The sequence below is a fragment of the Pelodiscus sinensis genome, chromosome 25, assembly GCF_052426305.1.
Source record: "Pelodiscus sinensis isolate ZL-2025 chromosome 25, ASM5242630v1, whole genome shotgun sequence".
Taxonomy (NCBI): Eukaryota; Metazoa; Chordata; order Testudines; family Trionychidae; genus Pelodiscus; species Pelodiscus sinensis.
Genome location: NC_143076.1, coordinates 20,115,456 through 20,139,337, shown reverse-complemented (window position 1 = coordinate 20,139,337; position 23,882 = coordinate 20,115,456). Strand labels below are relative to the sequence as shown.

At 68.3% G+C, this 23,882-nt stretch overlaps 1 protein-coding gene across 4 annotated transcripts; it reads right to left on the bottom strand.

The window, feature by feature from the left end:
• Positions 1–1,431: 1,431 nt before the first annotated feature.
• Positions 1,432–23,289, bottom strand: SIDT2 (SID1 transmembrane family member 2). 4 transcript variants are annotated; one of them, XM_075909716.2, is made up of 28 exons: positions 22,696–23,289; positions 20,995–21,116; positions 20,294–20,458; positions 19,966–20,011; positions 19,528–19,629; positions 19,364–19,447; positions 18,967–19,066; positions 18,559–18,624; positions 17,946–18,039; positions 17,278–17,333; positions 16,673–16,684; positions 16,280–16,351; positions 15,841–15,912; positions 15,463–15,525; positions 12,376–12,494; positions 9,886–9,959; positions 9,560–9,626; positions 9,048–9,121; positions 8,673–8,796; positions 8,373–8,490; positions 7,829–7,965; positions 7,511–7,619; positions 6,251–6,327; positions 5,565–5,611; positions 5,047–5,152; positions 4,641–4,751; positions 4,340–4,453; positions 1,432–3,569 (listed from the first exon to the last, which is right to left on the bottom strand). In XM_075909716.2, the coding sequence occupies exons 1-28, from the start codon at positions 22,882–22,884 to the stop codon at positions 3,507–3,509; spliced, it is 2,583 nt and encodes an 860-aa protein (XP_075765831.1). In that variant the 5' UTR covers positions 22,885–23,289; the 3' UTR covers positions 1,432–3,506. The 4 variants fall into 4 exon arrangements, with proteins under 4 accessions (XP_075765831.1, XP_075765833.1, XP_075765832.1 ...); XM_075909718.2 differs by lacking the exon at positions 15,463–15,525 and having other exon boundaries at positions 22,696–23,288; XM_075909717.2 differs by lacking the exon at positions 16,673–16,684 and having other exon boundaries at positions 22,696–23,288.
• Between the last annotated feature and the right edge of the window lie 593 nt (positions 23,290–23,882).

The window sequence follows — 23,882 nt, the reverse complement described above, 5'->3', positions numbered from 1 at the left end:
TGACGTAGTGTGGGTACATTGCTGGTTGCTAGGGTTGGGCTGTGGGTGACCCCCACTGGTTATTGTCTGTACCACGGCCCAGCAGAGTAGCTGATGGGACAGGGAGGTAACCTATTCGACCTGTTACCTCCCAGGGAGAGGAACAAAGGGAGGAAGGCAGAGAGCAGCCCCTGGCTGGGGGGGCAGGGCTGGAAGTTGGGCAGTTTTCTGTCTGGTATCATAGAGAAAGCAGCCTAAGCAAGGGGCTGAGATCTAGGGGCCCAGTCTCCCCCATCTCAAGGGGGGCTGAGGCATCACAGGCCTGGCCCTGTAACCAGATTACATCTGTGCTGTGCTGTATCCTGAAGAAGCAATAAACTCCCTTGATTCTACCAGCTGGTGGAGTCTGTTTGTGCCACTATGGGGGTGCAGGAGGCGGGGGAACCCCGACATGACATCACACCCCCCTCATGCACAGACCCTGCACCCAAACCCCCCTCACTCCCCTCCCCTTGCCAAGACCCCACATTCCCAGCTTGCTCTGACACCCTGCCCCAAGACCCCTCTCCTCTCCCTCCTGGCCAGACACATGACCTTATTTACCATTTGTTTATTATCACCCTTACAGTTTTGTGGCCTACATTTTCAGACTGTCGTTGGGGCAGTATTCCTGGGGGGGTCGTAGCGCATTTCGACTGCAAGGTCCAGTGAGGTATTTTTTGTTTGTTTGCTTGACCAAAAAATCTTTGGTGTTCCCCCATTAAAAAAAAATTGTTTGGTTTTCCTCGGTCTTAAAGTTTAAGATATACCGCCCTAGCCCAAAGAGGGCTCTCAGAAGTATAAAATGGGGTGTTCTTGCCATGGGACTCAGGCCCGCCAAGCCCAGCCTCAAATCATGATCAATAGACCCCGACTCCTCCCTTGTGTTCAGTCTTGGCCAGTAAGCTTGCCTTGCGCCAGGACAGGTTGGTAACTAGAAATCCCGCGGGGTGGGGGGGTGAATGCAGGCGCTGCTTTTTCGTATTCTCAATAAACAGGGCATCTTGCCGTTCCCCTGGAGGAAAGACCCTGTGTGCTTATAAGCCCAGCGGAACTAGGGCCCTGCCACAGCAGCCCGCTGCCTGCACGGGGAGGAAGACAACCCCCAAGCCGGGGGCCGCGCTCTCCCCACTCAAGTACCTTGCTGCCACTTCTGCCCGCCGACTCAGTCACAGAATTGGCCTGGACCTGGGTCACGCTGGGCCTGGGTCTCTCACGTGCGTGGGGCGGGGGAGGGTTTCAGCACGGAGCAAATGGAGGCCAGCAGCCTGCCCCCCATGGAATCTGGGCCCCCCATGGAAACTGGGCCCACCGCCGATTGAAGGGGAAGTGCACCACTGCAGGGCTGACAGAGCAAGGCCTGCGGCCGACTGGGGCCCCCTTCCCGCCCCAAGAAGAAAGGAGCCTCGTGGGTAAAGTGCAGCTCAACGGTTTTATTGTTCCGTTCTCCTCGTGTGGAGGCAGAACTGTTCTTAGAAAACGCGGTGCAACTTGGCTGACAACATTGCACAGGGAGTGTAAAAATACCCTTGGAAACATTGTCCATGCAGTCCAGACCCGGCCCAGCGCGGCCATTCCAGCGCCACAACTCCTCTCTTCCCCTAGAGCCGGACACGCCCCGTTCTGGAGCTGTGTGTGTAACCAAGGCCCCTCCGTGCTGCCCCCCGCCGAACCAGCGCTGAGATGTCGGGGGCCAGAACAGAGCCCCGCAGCGAGAGCACATTGGAGCCGCAACCCAACCGGCTGTCCGGTTAGAACGCAACGTCCCGTCTGCAGTGTAAACAGCCCGGGGGCTAGCAGAGGAAGTCGCTTAGTGACACCCTTGCCGCAGATACGTGTGTTGACCCCGTGCTCAGTACACACGAGCCAGCGGGTGCCCAAGGCTCCACCAGGAGGAACTAGACACAGCTCCACTGGACATCCCCCCCCCCACCAAAATTAAAAACAATAATACAAATTAGGCACTGAAGGGAGCCACGTGCCCATGTGCTTCTAGACCCGCGATGCACCTGCCCCGGCGCGCAGGGGGGCCTCTGTCTGGGCACGCGGCACCCGCGGGGACGGCGTCACGTTGGCGAGTGGTGCGAGCGGCACTTCCTCCTCGGGAAAGGCCACACTTGTAACAGCAGCAGCAGCACCTTTGCGAGAGTCACGTTCCTCGGGGAGCCGGCGGCCCGGCTTCCGGCTGTGGGTCAGGCAGACCTGTGGTCCATAGCGAGGGTCAGAGCCTGGGCGGAGCGTAGGCACCAGTGACCACCAGTGAAGACAGCAGGGACGGTGGGTACGGTCCAGCACCGACTGGCTAGGGATGGACACTCCCTCGGGGATCCCCCACGGTGCATTAGGCAGAGCGGGGGCAGCAGCCCACCCCAGGAACAGCGCACGAGCGACCGACGGACGTTCCAGAATCGCCTTTGCCCATGGCCAGGCCTCACCATGGACGGCTTTCACCCTCCCCTGCTCAGGGGGCAGGGACGGCCCTGCAGGTGGGGGAGGGGGCAGGGACGGCTCTGCAGGTGGGGGAGGGGGCAGGGACGGCTCTGCAGGTGGGGGAGGGGGCAGGGACGGCCCTGCAGGTGGGGGCAGAGGCTCCTGCCCCTGGACCGGACAAGGGTAGGGGGCCCCAGAGAGGCTGCAGGGAGGAAAAGCCTTTCCTGAGCCCAGACAGGGACACTTGTACAAGGCCCGGCGCTCCCTGGGACAGCCTGGCACAGTAGGGGCTGGGGGGGAGGCTGTCCCGGGCTGCCCAGCAGGCAGGTTTCGCTGAGGGCTGTGCAGGTCCTGGGGGATGGGAGAGGGTAAGTGGCCGAGTGGCGGGGGAGGGGGGTTACACATGGCTCCCTCAGCACCTGGCAGTGCCCCGGCTTGGTCCATGCTGATTTTGGGCAGGGGGAGCATTGTCCGACTTGCCCGCCCTTCGCTCTGAGCGGCTCCCTGCCCTCCCGCCCCCCACGGGGAGGCAGGCTCCTGCGTCCCTGCGGGCCCCGAGCGACGGGCTAACACTGTCTGGGGGAACTGGCCCAGGTCCCCGTGCAGCCCGTCTTGCCAGGGTGAGGCCCGTGACAGGAGAGAACCCACCTGCTGCCAGGCCGGACACCTGGCACCAGCCCAGGACTCCAGCCGGGCCAAAGGGGCAACAGCTTCCACGGTGCGACCAGCCTCTCCCCCTCCCCACCCCGTGTACAAGGCCCTTGGCAGCAGGCGGGGGGCCTGCCCGGCAGCCCCTGGAGCAGCGAAAGCAGGGAGGCGACGTGCCCACAGGGGCGAGGCGCGGTCTGCAGGCAGGACGCCGCAGGGGAGGCATGGCCACGAGTCCCAGCGCCAGGAGCCCTGCGCCTGGGATGCTTTGCCGTGGCCTCGCGAGCTTCCCGCCACGCCCGGGGCCACATCGCAGAGAGGGCCCGGAGGCAGCCCCTGGGCGGGGTGATGTCCCCTCCGGGGGCCCCGGTGAACGTGCCCAGCCAGGCAGGCGGTGTCCGGGCGAGGGCCTAGAAGACGTAGATTTTGTCCCGGCGGACGCAGTCCAGGTCGTCGTCCAGCGTCAGTAAGACCTGCGAGGGCACGGGGAGCCGAGGTGAGGCCGGGGCCCGGCGTGTGGACAGACACTTTCCCCAGCGGGGGCAGGGTGCTACAAACTTCTAAGATGGCACGTTGGTGTTTCCGGGTTAGTACAGCTGGTGGGGGTGGTACCTGTCTCAGCTCTCCACTCCCCCCGCCCCCGGCTATTTCAGCACCGGGGCTGGCCCAGACAGGGTCCCATGTCCCAGCCGGCAGAGGGGGCCTCACGGTTGCTGCAGCATCCAGGGACAGAACAAGGCACCTGCCGTCCAACCCTGGCCTGGCTGGGGCTCTCCGCCGGCACAGGAAAGGGGCCGTGCAGGACAGGCGCTCCCACTGCTGGCTGACAGGCACCACGTGCTCCCCATAGCCATGGGCAAGTGGCTCTGGGGCTGCCCATGCCAGCCAAGGCGGGCGGACTCTGGGGAGCAGTGGGTGCTCCTGGGGACCCTCCGAGGTGCTCCCCCCAGGCCGGGCAGGGGCGGGAAGGGTCTTTCCGTGGCTGAGCAGGCACGGCCGGCACTGGGCCGTGGGAGGGGAGGGGCGGGAAGAGGTGGGGCGGGGCGGGAAGGGCCCTTGCACGGGCAGAGGGGGCGGCCGGCGCTGGGCTGTGGGAGGGGCGGGGCAGGGCGGGGCGGGAAGGGCCCTTGCACGGGCAGAGGGGGCGGCCGGCGCTGGGCTGTGGGAGGGGCGGGGCAGGGCGGGGCGGGAAGGGCCCTTGCACGGGCAGAGGGGCGACCGGCGCTGGGCTGGCAGGACCTACCAGGAAGGAGCCGAACATGGCGATGGAGGAGAGGAAGTGCCAGATGTCGTGGTCGTCGAAGAAGCGGAGCAGGATGCAGTCCCTGTTGTACTGCCGGGACTCAGCCGGCGTTATCTGCAGGGGAGGGGCAGCGCTGGGTGGGGATTCCCAGCCAAGTGCTCCCGCCCAGGGGCACGCTGCAGCCCAGCAGAGCGGCACGTCCGTACCCAGCGCCCGCCCCGTTGCTGGGATGCCCCAAGCGGGAGCCCCCGAGCGTGGCCCAGGCAGGGCAGGGCCCTGGCAGGCCTGAGCCACCACTCACCTGCCAGGTGCTGAGCCCCTGGAAGAAGAAGAAGAGGGCGAAGGCCCAGACCACGGCGGTGCAAGCGATGCAGAGCAGGGGGATGAGCTGGATGCGCTCGCCGCTGCGGAGCTGGGGAGGAGAGACGCGGTGAGCGGCGGGGGCCCTGGGCACCCGGGGCCTGGGAAGGGCTCTCTGGAGGCCATGGCCACGTGCCCCCCAGCGACGGGGGCAGGACAAGGCTGGTGCAGGTACCAGGGCTCTGGGCGAAAGACTTAAGGGCCCAGCTCCCCGGCTGGGGCCTGACCCTTGGGCACCCCCGGGCTCAGTCGCTGCCCGTTTGCCGCAGAGCTCTCCCAGGGCACAGCCCCCGAGACCCGCCCCCGCCCCGCCCCGCCCGCCGACAGAGGGCGCAGGGGCCGCGCACCTTCATGATGATGTAGAAGGCGAAGTAGAGCAGCAGGTTGCAGATGCCGATGGCCAGCAGGTAGGAGGCGAAGTCGTTGGGTTGGACGATGAGCCCGTAGGCAGCGCTGGGAGGGGGCGGGAAGGGGTTAGGGAGGCAGCAGGGGGGCTCAGCTGGAGCACGGCAGAGTCTGAGCCCCCCCCCCATCACTCTATGGCTCGGCTGCACCCTGCGGCCGCCGGCCAGAGGAGCTGGGTCTCCAGCGACGTAACCTGGGGCACCCGCGGAGTCATGGGGCTTGCCCCGCGGGCAGGGAGAGGCGTTAGCCTGGCCGCGGGCCCGGGGCAGCCCTCTCGAGGACGCTACCCCCTGCTTCAGCCCACGGCCCCTGGCTCACAGCTGGCACGAGCTGTGTGGTCTCAGCCGAGCGCCCGGCGTGGGCAGAGGGAAGGGCCGGGATCCCGGTGCGCTGGGCGCTCTCCTGCCGCCCCCTTCCTCGTACAGGGCGCTCCCCCCGGGCACCTGGGCCCCCGACTTACAGCGACCAGTTGACGATGTTGCCCATGACCAGCAGCACCATCCGGTCCTGCGAACACAGAGCAGGGGGGTCGGGAGAGGGCCGGGATTCATGGCTGACACAGGGGACATGGTGGCTCAGCCGTGTCCTGAAGCTAGCAGAGGGGAGGGCACCTCAGAGGGGCCCACGGCACGTTTTGCCCCAGCCGCCCTGGGTCCCGCCGGGGGCAGGGCTAAGGAGGGGATGGGGGGCCGAGAGGGGCAGGGCTGGGCTGAGGCGTAGGAGGGAGGCCTCCTGGAAAGGCCCCTGTGGTTGTCGCTTCTGGAGGCCAAGGCCCTGCTGCCGGTCAGCTCCGGCCGAGGCAGGTCCCAGACCCCACGAGGGGCCGAGTGGCACCGGGCGGGGCCACGGCCACCGGCGGGTCACCTCCGGGGCAGGCGCTCGCGTTAGCTCTGCTGGCCCCGCCGCGCAGCCAGGCCCAGGCCGGAGGATGCTGGGGCTGCCCGGCCAGAGGGGCTAGCGGTCCGGCACAGCGTGGGAGGGTGGCCCAGCCCCCGCAGCAGGAGGCCGTGTTGGACCATCCGCTCTCCAGCCCTGAGCGCTCCGGGTGGGCCCTGCGCCGGCTCGTGGCGTCGCAGCTCGTCCGGGCGCAGCACCTGGGGCTTTTCTGAGAGTCGGGGCCTCGGGCTGCAGGAGCCGCTCACTCACCACGTACATGGGCCCACTGCACTGGCGGATGCAATCCGTGTACAGCACGTGCACGATTCGGCGCAGCATCCCGGTGTCTGCGGGGAGAGGCAGTGCTAGAGCTGGGGGGGGGGGGCAGCAGGCCCTCCCCAGCCCGCCTCGCCCAGCAGGGCCCAGGGGGTGCTGTCCGCTCGCTGGGCGCTAGCTAGGGCTGTGGGTGACCCCACTGGCCTGTGTCTGTAAGTACGGCCCAGCGGGGGGTCACCCCGAGCCCCAGCACGTCTCACCAAAGGAAGGGGGGTGGCTACCTGGGGGAGGGGTGTTCGGTGGCTTTGGGAGAGGCAGGCTGGCTGGGGAAACATGAAGAGAAGAGACTGAGCCGAGTGCTGGGGGTTCAGCGGCCTGTGGGCCCCACCCCAAGGGGTCCGAGGCCCTGACGCCTGTACCCACGTCCCGTCTGTGCTGCGCTGTATCCCCGAGAAGCAATAACCCCCCTGTTCTACGGGCCGGCGGAGTCTCATCTTGCTGCAGGCGGGTGCAGAGTCGGGGGTGACGGCGCGTCGGGGTCCCCAAACCCTGCAGCCCTGTAGCAGCCAGAACAGACTCCGCCAGTAGAATCGAGGGGTTATTGCTCCTTCAGGACACAGCCCAGCCCAGACGGGACGTGGCTACAGGGCCCAGGGCCAGGATGCCTCAGCTGTAGGGTTAGGGCCCATCGCCCCCAGCTTAGCCTCTGCTCTCCATGCTTCCCAGACAGCCACTGCCCCCTCCCAGCTCTGCCCCCCAGCCAGGTGCTGGTCTCCGCCTCCCTCCCTTTGTCTCCCCCTGGGAGGCTGAGCCGGGGTGTCTGGGTATCACATGTGGGTGAGTCAGTGGGAGCCTCCCATCCCAGCGCAGGGGGACCCGGGTCACAGAGCAGACAGCCCCCCACTGCGCCACAGGGGGAACCCGACGCGCCGTCACCCCGCCCGGGAGGGAAAGGCCCGAGCCCGGCTCACGTGAGCACGGCTGGCCACTCAGAGCAGCCAGGAGGGCGCCGCAGGCTCCTGTGAGCGGGGACAGCCCCGAGCAAGCGCAGGCGTCTCCCGGGGCAGCGGAGCAGCCGGCTGTCAGTGCCCAGGCGGGCGGGAGCCAGGCCCGCTGTGCCGGCCATGGGATGCCTTGGCAGCAGGGCGCGAGGGCTGGGCTTGGCTGCGACGCAGGCCGGCTGGGCACATCCAAGGACCCACAGGGAGCCTGGCCACACAGAGCCCCACGCTCTGCCCCCCGCCCCCGCCTCACCGAATTTCCAGCGGCCCATGTAGTAGAGCTGGGTGCTCAGCAGCAGGGTGGCGATGATGTGGATGACGGAGAAGACAATCCAGAACACCATGTGCCCTTTGCCAAAGACCTGCGGGGAGGCGGCGGGTGAGCGGGGCCAGGGACAAGTGGCAGCGCTGCAGCCGGGAGGAGCTGGCAGTGCCAGGGAGCTGAGAAAGGGCTTGCGCTGGGGCAAAGCAGCCATCGCCCGCCGGTCGGGGGTGGCCGGCCAACGGCCCCTGGGCTCCGCACACGGGGCACGGCTCGGCAACGCGCCCTCTGCCCGGGGCCGGCACTCACCACGCCGACGACGGAGAAGAAGATGACGATGGCCAGGCAGGCGTAGGCGCTGTACGCGCTGGCGTTGATGTCCGGGTGCCGTTTCTGGTACAGCTTCAGCATGCAGAGCCCCGCGATCATGTACATGAAGGACGTGTCTGCAGCGGGAGGGGGCCAGCCTGAGCGCGGGGCCAGGAGGGGCAGCCCCTCGACACGGGCACGGCCGCAGCAGCCTGGCTCCTGCCCGCCGCGGGAGGGGGGAGAGAGGGCCGGGACAGCAGGGACAGGCCTGGCAGGAGCTTCGTGTCTGGGCCGAGGGGAAGCCGAGCACCGGGACAGTGCAGTACAGCCCTCTGGTCGGAGCACAACGGCTCCCTGGGGGCTGCCTCGTGCCGCGAGCTGCCGGGCCAACCTCCCAGGGCCGTTCCCTGCCAGCCCCATGGCAGGGCCGGGAGGGAGTGTGGGGCCGGGGAGGGGTGAGCAAGCAGGCTGCACGGGGAGGAGAGGAGAGCCCAGGACCCAGCAGCTGCCCCCCAGCGGGCGGGTGTCCGGCCTCGGCACTCACCGAACTGGAAGTTGGTGTAGTTGGGGCAGACGTGGTAGCAGGCGCTCAGCAGCCCCTCCATCATGAGCGCCGTGCCCATGGCGTAGAACAGGCCGAAGTGCTTGGGGATGCCGCACTCCTGGGGGACAGACACGCCCGCCTCAGACCACCAGCCCCGAGCCCCCCCTCCCAGCCCGGGCGGGGCCCCCTCGGCAGGACACCCCAGAGGGACTCTCCCCGGCAGCCCCCAGACCCTCTGCCCGTCCCCGCCTGCCTCCCACAGGGCTGCCGTCACCGGCCTGGGCACAGCGAGGGGCTCACCAGGGCCTGCCGGTCGTTGCGCATCAGCGCCCGGTTGTAGGTGATCTCCCGCTGCAGGATGATGAGCAGGAAGAGCAGGCCGAGCAGCACGTAGCCCAGGTTGCTGAGGATGTTGTTGAAAGCGCTAGCGGGGGGCAGGGCAGGTCAGTAACACGGGCCGGCGGGGCGGCCTCTCCCCAGAGATCGCAGCCGCTGGAGCCGCCCAGCTCGACCCCCCCCCCTCCCCCCGGCAGCATCAGCCTCTGACCCCTCCCCTCCCCGCCCCACAGCCCCACTCCCATCCCAGCCATCGTGCCACGCTCAGGCGCTCCCCTCCCCCCCGGGTCAGCCGCAGTGGGGCCCACGGGCAGGAGAGGGGCCCAAGCCAGCTCCTACCTGAGGTTCCCCAGGGGGTGGGCGCACAGGAAGTTATAGTAGCAAATGTCCTGGTTTCCCGTTATGTTCACCACCTGCAGCGGGAAGCAGAGCGCGGCCTGAGGAGGAAGGGCTGGGGCTCCCCTGCCGAATGGTGCGCTGGCAGGGCGGATGGCGGGGGCCCGCGGCGCTGAGTGAGCACAGTCTCAGGGCCCAGGCGGGGCATGAGGGGGCGTGACTCGGGGTGCAGGGGCTGCCCCAGCCTTGCAGCGGGAGCAGGGGTCGGAGAGGCTGCGGTGCCGCAGGAGGGCAGGCAGGGCTGGCGCACACCATATGCCCTGCGGGCCAGGGGGGTCAAGGGACTGCTCTGCTGGGGGAGCGCTGGGAAGGAGACTCGGCTGGGTTCTTTGGCACAGCAGGGAACTGCCCCCAGCCCAGCCCCATGGCCGGCCCTGGGAACGCCCGGCTTCAGGAGCCCGGGTGCTGGGCAGCCCCAGGAGCGGGAAGGGCTGCTGGGGGTGGGGGCCCCTCACCGTCTGGTAGGTGATGACCAGCTGGATGACGGGCAGGGCGTAGAAGACAGCGATGGTGGCGATGTTCCTGCAACAGAGAGGACGGCGCTGAGCCAGACGGGCGCTGCCCCAGCTGCACACGGGCTCCCCCACGCTGGGCGCGTCCGCCTGCTCTGCAGCGCTCGCTGGGCGGGACGGCCGGGGTGCCAGCGCCACGGGGGGATGGGTGCCGAGTGCCCACCACTCTGCAGCAGGGCAGGGCTCCAGCTGCCTTCGCCCCAGGGCAGACGGAAGGGGCCCGCCGCCCAGCCCCCTGCCCTGCCCACACCCCAGCCGGCCCCGCTCACCAGAAGTAAATCTGGTATTTCTTCCGCAGGATCCGCTTGTCCTTCCGGGCCAGGTCTGCCACGTAGAGGTATTGCTGGGGACAGAGGCAGGGTGTCACGTTACTGGATTTTGAGGGGAGCAGCCAGATCGCTGCTGCACCCATGGGGGGGGGGGGTGTTGGCCCCAAAAATGGTATAGAAGGGGCCATGTGAGGTATTGAATAGAAGCTCACTGTCTGCTGATCCTGTGTACGCGGTTCATGTGATTGTATAATGTCTGTGTGTGCAATTATTAGCATGTACTTGTATGGATACTGAATATTTCCCTGCATGTGGTTGAGCATTGGGCAGGGCCCGGCCTATGGACATGCTAATCAGCAAGGCCCTGTGGGACAATGGCTCTCAATGGGCCAAGGACACACCTAAAGAATGAGGGTGACTCATACCTAAGGGCTACCAGCAGGCAACACAGGAATAAGGTGGTCCAGGTGACCTGCTATAGCCAAGAAGAGACCAGGAAGGAGGGATAAAGAGGCCATGTGGTGGTCTCCATCTTGGTCTCAGCTCAGCACTTCATCCCAGAGGCAGCAGTGCAGGGATCAAAGAGCCCGGAAGACCTGTGGACCCATCCTGAACCTAGGATGCGCAACAAGGACTTTTAAACCAGCAACTGTAACATCTCTGCTAGAGCCTGCATCGAGAACTGGGAGATTCGATGCATGTAATGTACTATCCTTTAACAACCTCACTCTCAGGCTTTTCTTTCTTGTAAGAATAAACCTTTAGTTGTTAGATTCTAAAGGATTGGCCCAGCGTGATTTGTGGTAAGGTCCAGAGGGTAAATTGACCAGGGATCTGTGGCTGGTTTCTTGGAACCGGACAGAACTTGTTCGGGGTAGGTGGGATTAGGTGCTAGGACCCCCCACCTGTGTATGAGGCCCGGGGCCATCTGGGGCACGGATATTGCTGGGGTGTCGGAGGGGTTTTGCTCATGAGGCGTCAGGCAGGCAGCTGAAGCGCTCTGTGGGACTGGTTTGTGACCTGTTTGGAGAGGTCACCAGTCTGGGGGCTGTAAGGAGCCCCGGATTTGAGCAATTCGCCCTGAGCGGACGCCCTCAGCTGTGCCCAGACACGGCCCGGTCTGTCACACAGGGGCCCGTCACAGGCCTGGCAGGCGGCACACGGGGCGAGGGAGCTAGCACAAAAGCCCCCCCAGCCGGCCCAGGCTGCGCTGTCTGCAGCTGCCGAGCGCCCCACCTGCGGGAGACATCCCTGGAGTAAGACGTGCTCAGTCCCAGCACAGGAAGCGCACCCCACCCCAGCCCATTGGCACTCAGTCCTGGGCAGTGCCTGTGCATGCGCATGCAGGCTCCCCCGCACAGCATCCCCCCAGCCTGCATGTACCCCACTCCAGCCTCTCCCCATGGGGCATCGCTCACACCCACCCAGTGCAGCCACACGAAGCCATGCAGCACGTCCCCTGCCACAGCAATGCCCAGGGCAGGCAGGTGACCCGGGGGCTGGCGCTTCATCCCCCCCCCCCGGCCGAGTGACGCTGGACGGGCAGGGGACCCGGGGGGCTCGTGTTTCATCCCCCTTCCCCCTGCCAAGTGATGCTGGACGGGCAGGTGACCTGGGGGGCTCGTGTTTCATCCTCCCCCCGGCCGAGTGACGCTGGACAGGCAGGTGACCCGGGGGGCTGGCGTTTCATCCCCCCCCCCCGGCCGAGTGACGCTGGACAGGCAGGTGACCCGGGGGGCTCGTGTTTCATCCTCCCCCCGGCCGAGTGACGCTGGACAGGCAGGTGACCCGGGGGGCTCGTGTTTCATCCTCCCCCCGGCGGAGTGATGCTGGACAGGCAGGGGACCTGGGGGGCTGGCGTTTCATCCCCCCCCCCGGCCGAGTGACGCTGGACGGGCAGGTGACCCGGGGGGCTGGCGTTTCATCCCCCTTCCCCCTGCCAAGTGATGCTGGACGGGCAGGTGATCTGGGGGGCTCGTGTTTCATCCTCCCCCCCTGTCCGAGTGATGCTGGACAGGCAGGGGACCCGGGGGGCTGGCGTTTCATTCCCCCCCCCCTGCGGCCGAGTGATGCTGGATGGACAGGTGACCTGGGGGGCTGGCATTTCTTCCCCCTCCGGCCGAGTGATGCTGGATGGGCAGGTGACCTGGGGGGCTGGCGTTTCTTCCCCCTCCGGCCGAGTGATGCTGGATGGACAGGTGACCTGGGGGGCTGGCGTTTCTTCCCCCTCCGGCCGAGTGATGCTGGATGGACAGGTGACCTGGGGGGCTGGCGTTTCTTCCCCCTCCGGCCGAGTGATGCTGGATGGGCAGGTGACCTGGGGGGCTGGCGTTTCTTCCCCCTCCGGCCGAGTGATGCTGGATGGACAGGTGACCTGGGGGGCTGGCGTTTCTTCCCCCTCCGGCCGAGCGATGCTGGACAGGCAGGTGTTTCATACACCGCCCGCCCGCCCGTGCCGAGCAATGCCTGGGATGGGCAGGTGACACAGACCTTGGTCCGGATGACATTTTTGTCAGACTCTATGTCTGCCAGGGTGTCGTAGTCGTCCTCCTCCACAGAGCTGAGGGAGTCCAGGCGGGGCCGGCTGCTCACGTTCTGCAGGGAGCGCTCTGCAAGGGCACAGGGGGAACCAGGTTCAGTCTGGGCTGAGGCCCACCCATGCTGGGCAAGGCCTAGCCCGCCCCCTCCCCACAGCCCCCAGCCCCCACTCATCCCTATCAGAGCCATTCGCTTCCCTCTTGGCTCTGTGCAAAAGGCTGGGTGGGGCGGAGGGAGGCTGGTGGGGTGGGTCCAGGACAGAGATGGCCCCCGCCCGCTGCAGGAGGCTCCAGGGCATCCAGCAGAGCGTCCCAGCCCTTCGGCGCCAGGGGCCCCCACCAGGCCTGGGACAGGGCTCACTCGGCCTGCGTGACCCCCAGCCCATCAGGGCACAGGGCTGGGCTGGGCGTCGGCAATACAGCTGGAGCCTCCCTGGGCAGGTACTCCCGCCCAGGTCGCCATGCAGGGGCCCCCGGGCTGTGTGTGTCGGGGCTCACGAGGGAGACGGGGCCCCAAGTGCACCATTAGCAAGGGGCATGGCAGGTCCCCCACGCTCGCCCAGCCACAGGGCCCAGGGGTGGGGGTCAGTCCAGGGGGGATAAGCACCGCGCCCGGCCGCAGGGCCCGGGGGTCAGTCCAGGGGGGGGATAAGCACCGCGCCCGAACGCAGGGCCCGCTGGGAGGGGGGTCAGTCCAGGGGGGATAAGCACCGTGCCCGAACACAGGGCCCGCTGGGAGGGGGGTCAGTCCAGGGGGGGGATAAGCACCGCGCCCGGCCGCAGGGCCCGGGGGTCAGTCCAGGGGGGGATAAGCAGGGGCAGTGAACTGGCCGAGTGCCGCAGCCGCGCCCCCCTCTCCGGGGCTGCGTTTGGGGAGCTAACTCGCCTCCTGCCCCACCCCCCACTGGCTTTGCAGCTGGGCAGACCCTGTGGGGCGGCAAGCCGGCCCACACCCACTGCTGCGACCTTAGGCACAGGGCGTGGGCCGGGCTGGGCCGCCCTGCCAGATCCTGCCGTAACACGAAGTGACTCATGGCGATGCCGGGGACCCACCCCTTTGGAACAGAGACCTGCTGGCACCTGCGTCACACCACCCAGCGCCACGTCGGCCAGGGCACCAAGGGCAGAGACCAGAGCAAGACAAGCGTGGCCCTGGCCTAGCCCGCCTCCCGACCCACAGAGCCCCAGGGCAGCCCCCTGCTGCGTGTGGGTCTAGGGAGGGGACGCCGACTTCCTGGGGCTGGTGGGTGTCTTGGGCTGGCCTGAGTCACCGTCCCGTAACGCTGCTATGTGCCTGCTGCTCCCTGGCTCCCTTGGCTAGCAGCCGAGTGCCAGGCCCGGCAAGAGAGGCCAGGGCACGGGGCCACGGTGACTTTCTGGCTGAGCCACGTGTGATGGAGTCAGTGCCCTGCTGGGCGCTGGGCTGTGGGTGACCCCTACTGGCCGGTGGCCGGAGCACTTAGGTGAGCTGCCTAAGACCCAACCGGTCTGACCGGTTGAGGGCAGAGAGGGAACTAGGAAGTGAGTGTTGGGGGAAGGAGCAGTCTGGGGCTGGAATCATGAAGGAGACAGACTAAGGAGGGGCTGGAATCTAGGGGCCCAGGGACCCAGCTCAAGGGGGCTGAGGCATCCTGGCCCAGACTCCTGTAGACACATCACGTCTGTGCTGGGCTGTATCCTGGAGAAGCAATAAACCCCCCTGTTCTACTGGCTGGTGGAGTCTGTTCTTGCTGCTACGGGGCTGCAGGATCGGAGGAACCCCGACACATCGTCACACCAGGCCAGGGACTCCTTGCTCAGGGGAGCTCGCGGAGGCTGGGGACGCCCGGCCCCGCCAGCGGCCAGGGAAGCTGTAGCCGCTCCGGGTCCTAGGAAGGCAGCTCGTCCTTTTGGGCTCCAGCTATGGCCATCCCGGCTTTGGTGGGCAGGGGCAAGGCGCGGCCCACGCAGCGCGCCACGAGTCGGACCCCTGGCTGCCCCCTCCAAACCCACACCACAGCCCGGCCCCCCAGCCTGGCGAGCCTGGGCAGAGGTCCTCCGGGCTGCACGTTACCCTCTCAGACCCAGCCGGTGTGGGGGGAAGGGGGGTCAGCCAGTGAACAGCCCAGAGAGCGTCCCCCCCCCCTTCCAGACGGCTGAAGGGGCCCACAGCCCCGGGCCCGGCCACCACTCCCTGCGCTCGGGGGCAGCTGGAAGGGGCCTGGTTGGGGCACCTCACCCGGCCCGCCAGCACCACAGCTACGGGAGAGCGGCCACCGTCTCCGCCCCGGACAAAGGGCCTGGCGAGGATGGCCGAGGCACCCCCGGGCCTGGCCACCCCCCTGCCTCCGGAGATAAGGCCGGGCAAGCCAGGCTCTAGCTGACCCCTGTGCTGGCTCTGGACACTCCCCCTCCCTCACGCACCTCGGTAAACCCCACAATCCAGCCAGGCCCTGAGCCTCCTGGGGGCCCACGGCACTAGGGAGAACCAGCTGGAGCACACACGCTCCTCAGCCCTGACCTACAGCCCCTCCCACTCGCCCCCCAGCTGTGCTGCAGCCCCCTTTATCCCCGCCCCGTGCCCCCCAATGTTCCCCCAGCTGTGCTGCAGCCCCCCCTTATCCCAGCCCTGTGCCCCCAATTCACCTCCCCAACTGTGCTGCAGCCCCCTTTATCCCAACCCTGTGCCCCCCGACGTTCCCCCCAGCTGTGCTGCAGCCCCCCTTTAGCCCCGCCCCGTGCCCCCCAATGTTCCCCCCAGCTGTGCTTCAGCCCCCTTTATCCCAACCCTGTGCCCCCCGCTGTTCCCCCCAGGTGTGCTGCAGCCCTCTTACCCCAGCCCCACACCCCCATCTCCCCGAGGCTGACAAGCAAGCTGAGTGTGGGGCTCAGGGGGAGGTAGTGTCCCCGCACTGGAAGACGGGGCTGGCAGCTGGGGGGCTGCTCAGGGGCTGTCACTGGCTCGGGGACCCCGCGAGGGGGGAGTCAAATGCAGGGTCTGTCTCCAGGTAACGTGAAGCCGAGGACACGCCCGACGCCTCTGCTTAACATCCACATCTACCCAGAGCAATGCCCAGGTGCCTCGTCTGGCTGGAGGGGACGCGCCGCTTGAACCGGTCCAGCCCTTGAAAGCAAAGCAAGAGTTACTGGGAGGGCGGCCGGGGGCAGAGCCGCCTCCTGAGCCAGCCAGGCAGCCCCGCGCCTCCGCACCCGCTGCCCACGCCCACGCTCGGGCTCTGCTCAACCACCCGGAGCCAGGGGCAGCTCCCTTAAGGCCTGCCCCGCACACCGCTCCTCTACCGGGGGCCGAGCGGGCAGGCGGGGGTCTCGCTGGGGCAAAGTCCTCTCCCCGGAACCGAGACTCCCGGGCTTGGCGGCGGCGGAGACGGGGCGCTCCGTGCACTGGCCCCCGCTCCAGCTTGCGGGGCCCGCCTCTCACCTGTGTACCCAGAGATGTCGGCGGAGCCCGTGCTGTCGGTGGCGGCCTCGGCACTCAGCGTGGAACTGTTCTCTGGAAGCGCGGTGAGAACAAGCGGTCAGACCTGCAGCCCAGACGGCTGCCAGCGAGCAGGGGGCAGGCGCCAGGAGCCTCCAGTGTGCACGTGGGGGGGCCAATGCTCCCTGGAGCGTTTCCACGCGTGTGCAGAAGGACGTTGCTCTGTGCACTGAAGCACGGGCCACTGTGCCCACCACTAGAAACACGGGGCTCTCCTGAGCGGCCGCGCGAGCACCCAGCTTGCAGGGGACACTGGGGGGGGGGGGGCTTACTGTCTGGGAGAGGGGACGGACGAGGCTGGTCACAGAGTCAGGAAAGGGGCCCAGCCATGGCCAAGGGACTGGCGACCTGCCCTCCCCGGGGCCCACTCCCACGCGCTCACCGAAAGAGCCGTAGCTGTAGCCGTGGTAGGGAGGGTGGCCCAGGAGGGAGTCCGGGGTGATGCGCGGATGCCCTGGAAGACAGCACAGGAGCCCGTCAGGCAGGCAGCAGCCCCCGCCCGCATCAGCCCCAGGAGGGGGCCGGAGTCTCGGCGGGCTGAGCGTGGCGGCTCGGGCGCGTCTCCTCAGGGAAGGGGCATCAGCGGAGGCCGGGGGGAGAGGAGCCTGCCCAGCGCCCTGCGTCCCGCCCGGTAGCAGCGGGCATTTCCTGGGGTGCACGCCCGCAATGCGGCAGCCTGCCCTGCCCCCCTCCCGCGGGCCGGGGCACTGCCTCTCCGGACAGACGCCGGGCAGCCCAGGGCTCTGCTGACGGCCTCACGGAGGCGGGCGCTTACCCAGTAAAGCCGCTGGGAAGGAGAAGTCGCCCAGGAGCGAAGCGCAGGCAGAGAGAGAGAGAGACGCACAGACAGTCACTGACAGCAGCCGGCACTCAGCCAGCGCCGCGCCGCCTGGAGCTCCGAGCCCGCATGCCAACGAGCCGCTCGCCCGCCTCCCCACGCACCGGGAGACACGGGCACAGGGAAAGAGCCCAGGGCCCGAGCAGAGCCCCAGGCCAGGCTGGAGCCGGCCACTCCTTCCCCCCGGGGGCCCCGGCGGTGTGGAAGGGAGCTCTGCCTCTGAGCGGGGCAGCTGGCTAGCGGCTCCCAGGGAGCTGGACGATGGGGGGCAGGTTCCGTTCAAGGGAAAGGTCCCCCCAGGTCTGACCCCAGAACATTCGTCTCGCCAGGACAATGCTCAGCAAAGGGCCCAGGAAAACCTCAGTTCACGGGGAGAAAGACGCCGACAAAATCCCCAGCCGGCTCCAGCGCACGCGGCACCCGCCAAGAGGCTGGCCCCACCTCCACACAGCCCCTGCCTCCACCACACGAGCCAGCCCCTTCGCTGCCCCCGGGCTCTGAGTGACAAGGCCAGCTCCCGCCCCGCACCGGGGCTTCCGTACCGGTGTCCGTGACGGGCGAGTCGATGGCAGCCAGCAGCCCCTGCTTCTTCTGTTGCCTGCCGAAACGCAAGGGAAAAGCTGAAGCAGAAGGGCCAGGAGGCGGCTCCTTTCTGCGCAGGGGGCTCAGAGCTCAGATCGTGCCCGACCCGGCGCTAGCCTGGGCGAGGGGCTGCCCAGGGAATCCAGCTGCGGCACTGTCCCTGGCTGTGGCGCAGACCCCACCCCGCCGCTCGCCCCGGGCTCCCCAAGCGAAAGGCCCCCCTGCCCCGCCTCCGAGCCTTGGCGGCAGCGGCCACGGCAGAGGCACCTGCAGACTGCGGGTTGGGGAAGGCCGTGTGCGCCGCCGGCTGCTCCATGGAGCTCCATTCAGGGCATGGAGGAGGGGGTCTCAGGGATGGGCCCTGGAGACCGTGGGGATACCAGCCCTGGGCACGCAGGGAACCTGTCTCATCCCCGGCTGCTTTTTCTGGCTCTTCACTGCCCGCCTGAGGGGTGATAGCTGCCCTGCCCTGCCCTACTTCCCTGGGCTTACAGAGCGGGCGAGGGAGAGGGAAGGAGGAGGTGGGCGCGCCCGGTGCCATGGTGAGCCGACCCAAGCCAGCAGCCCGGCCCTGGAGTGCTGGGGGGGAGAAACCGGGGGGAGGGGGGACGCGAGGCCGGGGACCCACCTCCAGGTCTCCCAGCAGGCGATGAGCAGCGTCAGCAGGTAGAAGGAGAGGAAGATCCCCAGGCAGAAGAGCATGGCGCTGACGTAGACCTCCGCTGCGAAGAGGGGGCGGGAAGGGGGATTACGGGCCAGCACCCACGCACGGTGCCCCACCCAGGCAGCCGCTCGCTGGACAGCCCCGTCCAGGGGGAGTGGGCAGGCGGGTGGGTTCATGGCCCCCCACAGCCCCAGGCTGCCCCAGCCAGGCCCACCGGAGACACCCAGCCTGTGCCCCTCTGGGGGGACGCACAGCCGGCTGTATGGGGGGAGGGCTGCTCATCTTGGCCACTCTGTGGGCGTCTGGGCCGGCTCCACCTCACGCCCAGCACGTAAGGGAGACCTAGGAGCAAGCAGGCCCCCAGCGAGGCCCCCTCCAGACGGGGAGCCCAGGTGCTGCTCCACGCCACGGGGGCTCGGGGCCTGCCCCAGCAGCAGCGTGGGGCTGTCTGTTAGACAGCCGGCCATTCCCGTGCGCCCCAGCTGTGCCGGTGCCCCACGAACATGGGCAGCGTGGTCGGGGGCCAGCGGGGAAAGCCCCTGGCTGCAGCCGCGCAGTATCCGGGGGAGCCGCTCACAGGTAATAGCAGGCGACACCACCACGTCCAGCGCCTTCTGCCGACTGCCTTCGTCCACCGGCTCATCTGGGGGGTCAGAGGCGGGAGATTAGCCCAGCGCTGGCCGGCTGCCTCCGGTCCCCAGGAGAGCTGCTCAGAGCCGACGGGAGAGCCCCGCCCTCCGGCACGCCCCCACCCTGGGTTGCAACCAGCGTGCCCCCCGCCCGGGGGGGCTGTTGGCCCCTTTGTGCCCGCAGCGCCTGGCTGCTGGGAAGGGGCAGTGAGAGGTGGGGACAGGCGCGAGAGTCCCTAGGGCACCTGGAACGGCCGGATCCTGCCGCCGTGGGGGGACCCCCCTAAAGCCCCTGCCTAGATGTGGGCAGGCAGAAGAGCGGGACCGGAGAGTGGCTAAGTCCTGCCCCCCCGTACCTTTGGTGTAGGGATAGTAAGGCAGGGGCCCGCCACAGGCCTCGTCTTCCGTTTTCACCACCACCACCACGTAGAAGCTGTTGCTGGGGAAATCCTTCTTCTGGCGCAGCCGCCCGGGAACGAGAGAGGGGTCAGTGGGAGCAGCGGGCGGCTCTCCCCGCACAGCCCCCCCGGTCGAGAGGCACGGCCCAGGACCCCCCAGCGAGAGACCCGGAAAGATGCCAGAGCTGGTTCTGCAGGAAGCTGCTGGCGGGCAGGCGGCAGCAGAGCCCCGGGGAGCGGCAGAGAACGCGACCCGCCTGGACGGAGCTAGCGAGGGGAGAGCTGTGGCGAGGGGAGAGCGTTTGCAGCCAGCGCGGACGCGAGGCTACGCCGGAGGCACCGCCCCCGCCCCTACCTGCACCGTGATGGCTGCCTTCTTGGTCATGGTCTGGTACATGCCGATGAAGGCCACGTTGTTGTCCAGGTCGTAGACGGGGCACTGCGGGGAGGAGCAGACACTCAGCCGCACGGAGCCGGCACCCACCCGCCCAGCGACCGGCCTGGCCCAGCCCCACGTACCAGGATGTCCTGGACAGACATGACGGAGCAGGGAAAGGCCGTGCCCGAGGTCACCTTCACGATCACCGAGTCCACGCCCTCCGGGAACACGTACTTAAAATACTAGAAGGGCAGGAAACGGGGCACGTTATTGCCACGGCGCCCCTGCCCTCCCCAGGCAGCACCCCCGCCTGCCCCCCAGAACGGCACCAGCCACCTTATTCCGACAGAAGGCTGCCCTTCCCCCGCTCCTCTCCCCTGAGGAGCCCAACCCGGACCCCCGCGCCGGCAGGCTGGGCAGGGCCATGGCCCCATGGCCCAGAGGGGGCAAGTGCCAGGAATGGAACCCAGGAGTCCTAGCTCCCCCCCCCCGGCAGCCAGACAGGCCCCTCCCCGTTACGGGGAGTCTGGCCAAGCGGGTTTAAGGCCCCCCAGCCCCCCGGGCCCAAGGGACGTTACCTGCGGCTGGGCTGCTGTGGCATTGAAGCTGAAGCGCTCGTTGGTCCTGTGAGGAGAGCGTTAGACACACAGCGGCCCCGACGCCTGAGCACACCGAGCCCTGCTGCAGCAGAGGAACCACCCCCCAGCGCCTGGCTGGAGCCACAGACCCCCAGCGCCGGGAGCAGCTGCTCCATGGGCCCCCACCCGCTCCCAACTCTGGGTGGGGAGCCCAGCTGGCAACGCCTGCGTCGGTCCCAGGGAAGGCCCAAGAGGAAGGGGAGATTCCCAGCCGTCTAGGGCAGTGGGGGGGGGGGGGGAGCAGGACGGTCCCAGCGCTGTCCCTCACCTCAGCACAAAGTTCTCCACGCGGGAGACGCGCAGCTGGTAGGAGGCGTTCCTGGCGGACAGCGTGGACACGTCCACGTAGAAGAACTGCGTCTCCGACTCGCTCTTGGTCGGGGGCTGGCACAGCGTGCGGCTCACGTCCTGGTACAGGTACTTCCGCTGGTACCTGGCAAAGGCAGAGACCCCCCGGCTGGATGAGGGGGGCGGAGGCTGCGCTGCACCCCTGCCTCCAGCCTGGCCAGCAATGTCCTGCCGGGAAGCACCGGGCACCGTCCCAAAGCCTGTGGCCTTCCAGGGGTTCGTTCCCTCAGCGGCCCGGTCGCTGTCCCCACCGGAGCTAGGCAGGCGCTCGCAGCTGGGGCAGCTCCCTAAAACTCCCTTCCCCAAGAGCTTGGGGATACAGCCCCCCAAGCGGGTGCACCGGCCTAGCTAATGGTGCCCCCTGCCCTCGCCGGCGCTCGGGAGCTGGACCAGGTCACAACGGAGACGACCCAGGGTGAACCTGCAGCCGCTCCCCACGCCCCGTGGCCCAGGTGTGCTGGGCCAGACGAGAGCACCCTCCGGGCTCTGAGGCCATTTTTATGCCTCGGTCAGAGAGCCGGCCCGGGGGCCCACGCTGTCGCCGGCACAGGGACCCCAGAAAGGGGGCGTCTGGTCTTTGGCCCCACTGCAGAGGCCACTGCTGACAGGGGTGGTACTCACAGGCCCCTGAGGATCAGCGGCACCTGGAACGACACCACCGCCTCCTGCTGCCTCACCACAAAGAGAACCGGCGTCTCCTTCTGCTCAGACAGCACGTTCACCGTCACCCGCACGCCCTCCGTCTGCGGAGCACAGGGGAAGGGTCACGCTGGCCGGGGCCCAAGAGACCCCGGGGGGACTGCGCCTTGAGCCTCAGGCTGCTGAATTTCCTTAGCTCCACCTCGGGCAAGCAGTGGCCAAGGGCACCAGCCCCCCCGCAAGGACAGCGTGGGTCACACGCGGCCCTCTGGTCCCCCAGAGTCTGGAGCCAGGGCGGCCGGCGTGAGAACCGCCCCACGGGAGCCCGACTCGCACGTCCAACGGTTCACAGCTCGACACTCGTGAGCACTGACCGACCGGGGAGCCCAGCGCGCTCCCGCACGGCCGGTACGCGGCACGCCAGCCGGTCACCGCACGTGCTGGGACGGGGCGGCCGGCGCTGGGGGCTGGTGCCCTGAGACCGGCCGCGCCAGGCAGGGCTCTGGGAAGGGGGACGGAGGGGGTGGGGCACAGAGCTCGGGGGCTGTTAGGACAGAGGCTTGGGCCGCGAGGGAGGGGTGAGCAGCTCAGTGACAAGGAGACCCAAAGCAGAGGGGGTTTCCTGCGGCAGGGGAGCAGTCACGCCGTGCACCCTGGGAAGGGATCCCTCGCCACTCTCCGCAGATCCAGCCTAGCCCCAGCCCCGCCGAACTCGCTGAGACATCTGGGCACCGTCCAGCCAGGGCAAACCCGCCCACCCTGCCGCGGGGAAGTGGAGCCTCGGGAGGGTGGGGAGATCGGGGGGGGGCGGGATCAGCCTTTGCAGCCCTTCACTTTGCATCAGAAACAGGGACTTATCAGCGGGTGGGGGCAGGGTCTGTCCAGTGCCATGGGCAGGACCGGGCAGCCTGGCTCCGTGCTTAGGGATGGAGGCAAAGGTGACCCTCCAGCTGGGGACCTGGCTTAAGCACAGCCCCCCCCCCCCCCCCCCCCCGCACAAACAGCTCAGCGGAGTTTGTGGGAAGAAAAAGTAAAGACTCATCCGGAGCCACCTGCTGTTTAAATGCCAACTCGCGGCTGCCCAGCAGAAGGCAGAGACGCCCACAAGACCCCCCCCTCCCCATCACACACAGCTGGGGTGTCAGCAGGAAGCCGGGGGGGGGGGGATCTTGCAGGGTGCTGCAGCCGGGCCAGGAAGCAGCGTGGTGCACGCCCAGGGAAGGGGGAAGTGAAACCAGGCCCGGGGTGGCTGGAGCCCCGGGGAGAGGACTCACAGCACAGCCGGGGGAGATGGGTGGGAGAAGCCAGGGCCCAGGGGGCCGGATTCTCCGCTGCCCTGCCCACCACGCAGGCAGAGCTGATCCCAGCAAAGCATCCTGCACGGCCTTGGCGCTAGGGCAGGGCACCGAGGGACTTGGCATCCCCGACCCCCAGCACCCTGGCAGCTGTTCTGTGTGGGGCCAAAGGCGGCCGAGCGACCCCCTGGCTGAGGCCGGGCTGGGGCGAGGGGTGTCCCCGGCACGGGGGGCCCCCAGGCTGAGGCGAGGGGCAGGTGGCGGGCCAGGTGCGGGGGGCCCCCAGGCTGAGGCCGGGCTGGGGCGAGGGGTGTCCCCGGGACAGGCGGCCCCCAGGCCGGGCTGGGGCGAGGGGCAGGCGGCGGGCCGGGCGCGGGGGCGCTCTCACCCTGTTCCTCACGACGGTGTGGTTGAAGGCGTAGATGTTCAGCAGCTCGCCGTTCACCGCGTCCGTGTAGGTTCTGTCGAACTCGGCCTCCCTCTGGGAGATGTTCTTGGCGGCCAGGCCCTGGAGGAAAGCCCCAGCCCCCAGCGGAGCCAGCAGCAGCAGGGCGAGGGGCAGCGCCGGGGCCAGCATGACGGGATCCCCCGGGCAGGCAGCGCGTCTCCTGGAGCTGGGCTACGGCGGCAGCAGCAGCTTCCAGCATCACCGGGGTCAGCAGCCTTTTGACCCTGCCGTGGGCCGTCGGCAGGGCGGGCAGCCGCACCTGGCCAAAGGCTGCAGGGGGCACCTGCCAATCAGCCGCGCTGCCAAGGGAGCCGGCTCCTGGGCACATCCAGAAGAGTCTACGGAGCCTCCCGGAGCCAGGGGACCCCCGGGCCGCGCTGCCCCATGGCGCTGCGGGAGCGGCCCCCTCGAGCAAGGCTCGCAGCCGCTGTCCTGCCCTCTGCAGACAGGCCTTGGCCTGGCCACGGCGCCCCGGAGCGGGGGGCTGCAGGCAGCTGGGACGTGGGGCTGGGGCTGCCCTGAATGCAACAAGCCCAGGCTGTAAACACTGAAGCGGCAGGTGACGTCAGGCAGGGAACTGACACACTCTTAAAGGGACCAGCCGCAGAAAATCCTTAAAGGGGACCCGACGGCGAGGCCTGCGTCCCGCCCTCTGCGCTGGCGGCTCCACGTGGGCTCGCGGGATCCCCGTGGCTGGAGGGGTCAAGCCGCCAGCTGTGGACACGGCCGCCTGGCGAGGTCCCTTCCAGCCCCACATGCCACGGCCCTTTGCGGGTTGGCATTTCCCTCCTGTGCCCCGAGCCAGCCTCCTCTGGGGGCTTTGCTGCTTCCTCGGGGCTGCCAGGCCCCGCTCCTGCCCCACTGCCCAGGGCCTGCGGCAAACCCCTGCCCCCCAACAAGCCGAATAGTTCCCACTGGAGCCAGCCCCCCGGAACAGCCCTGCAGTGGTGTGGGGGTAGCTCGCCCCCCGGCAACCCCCGTCCCTGCGCTGGGGATAAGCAGAGGCCCCGCGACAGGTGCAAGTCCCATGCCAGGCCACAGTGGAAAATGCGCAGCCTGACTGGTTTGCTTTGAACAAACAGAGCGAGTCCAGGGAGCCGTGAGCGGGGCCGCCGGGGGACACGCAG

Bases quoted from the DNA above. Each gene is read 5' to 3' on its own strand.
- SIDT2 (XM_075909716.2), bottom strand. From the start codon at position 22,884: ATGCTGGCCCCGGCGCTGCCCCTCGCCCTGCTGCTGCTGGCTCCGCTG. The intron at 19,448-19,527 runs GTACGTGGGGCT...TCCTCCCCGCAG, and splicing joins TGTCTGTCCAGGACATCCTG to TGCCCCGTCTACGACCTGGA. The intron at 12,495-15,462 runs GTAGATGTGGAT...GTGCCCTTGCAG, and splicing joins GCACCTGGGCATTGCTCTGG to AGCGCTCCCTGCAGAACGTG.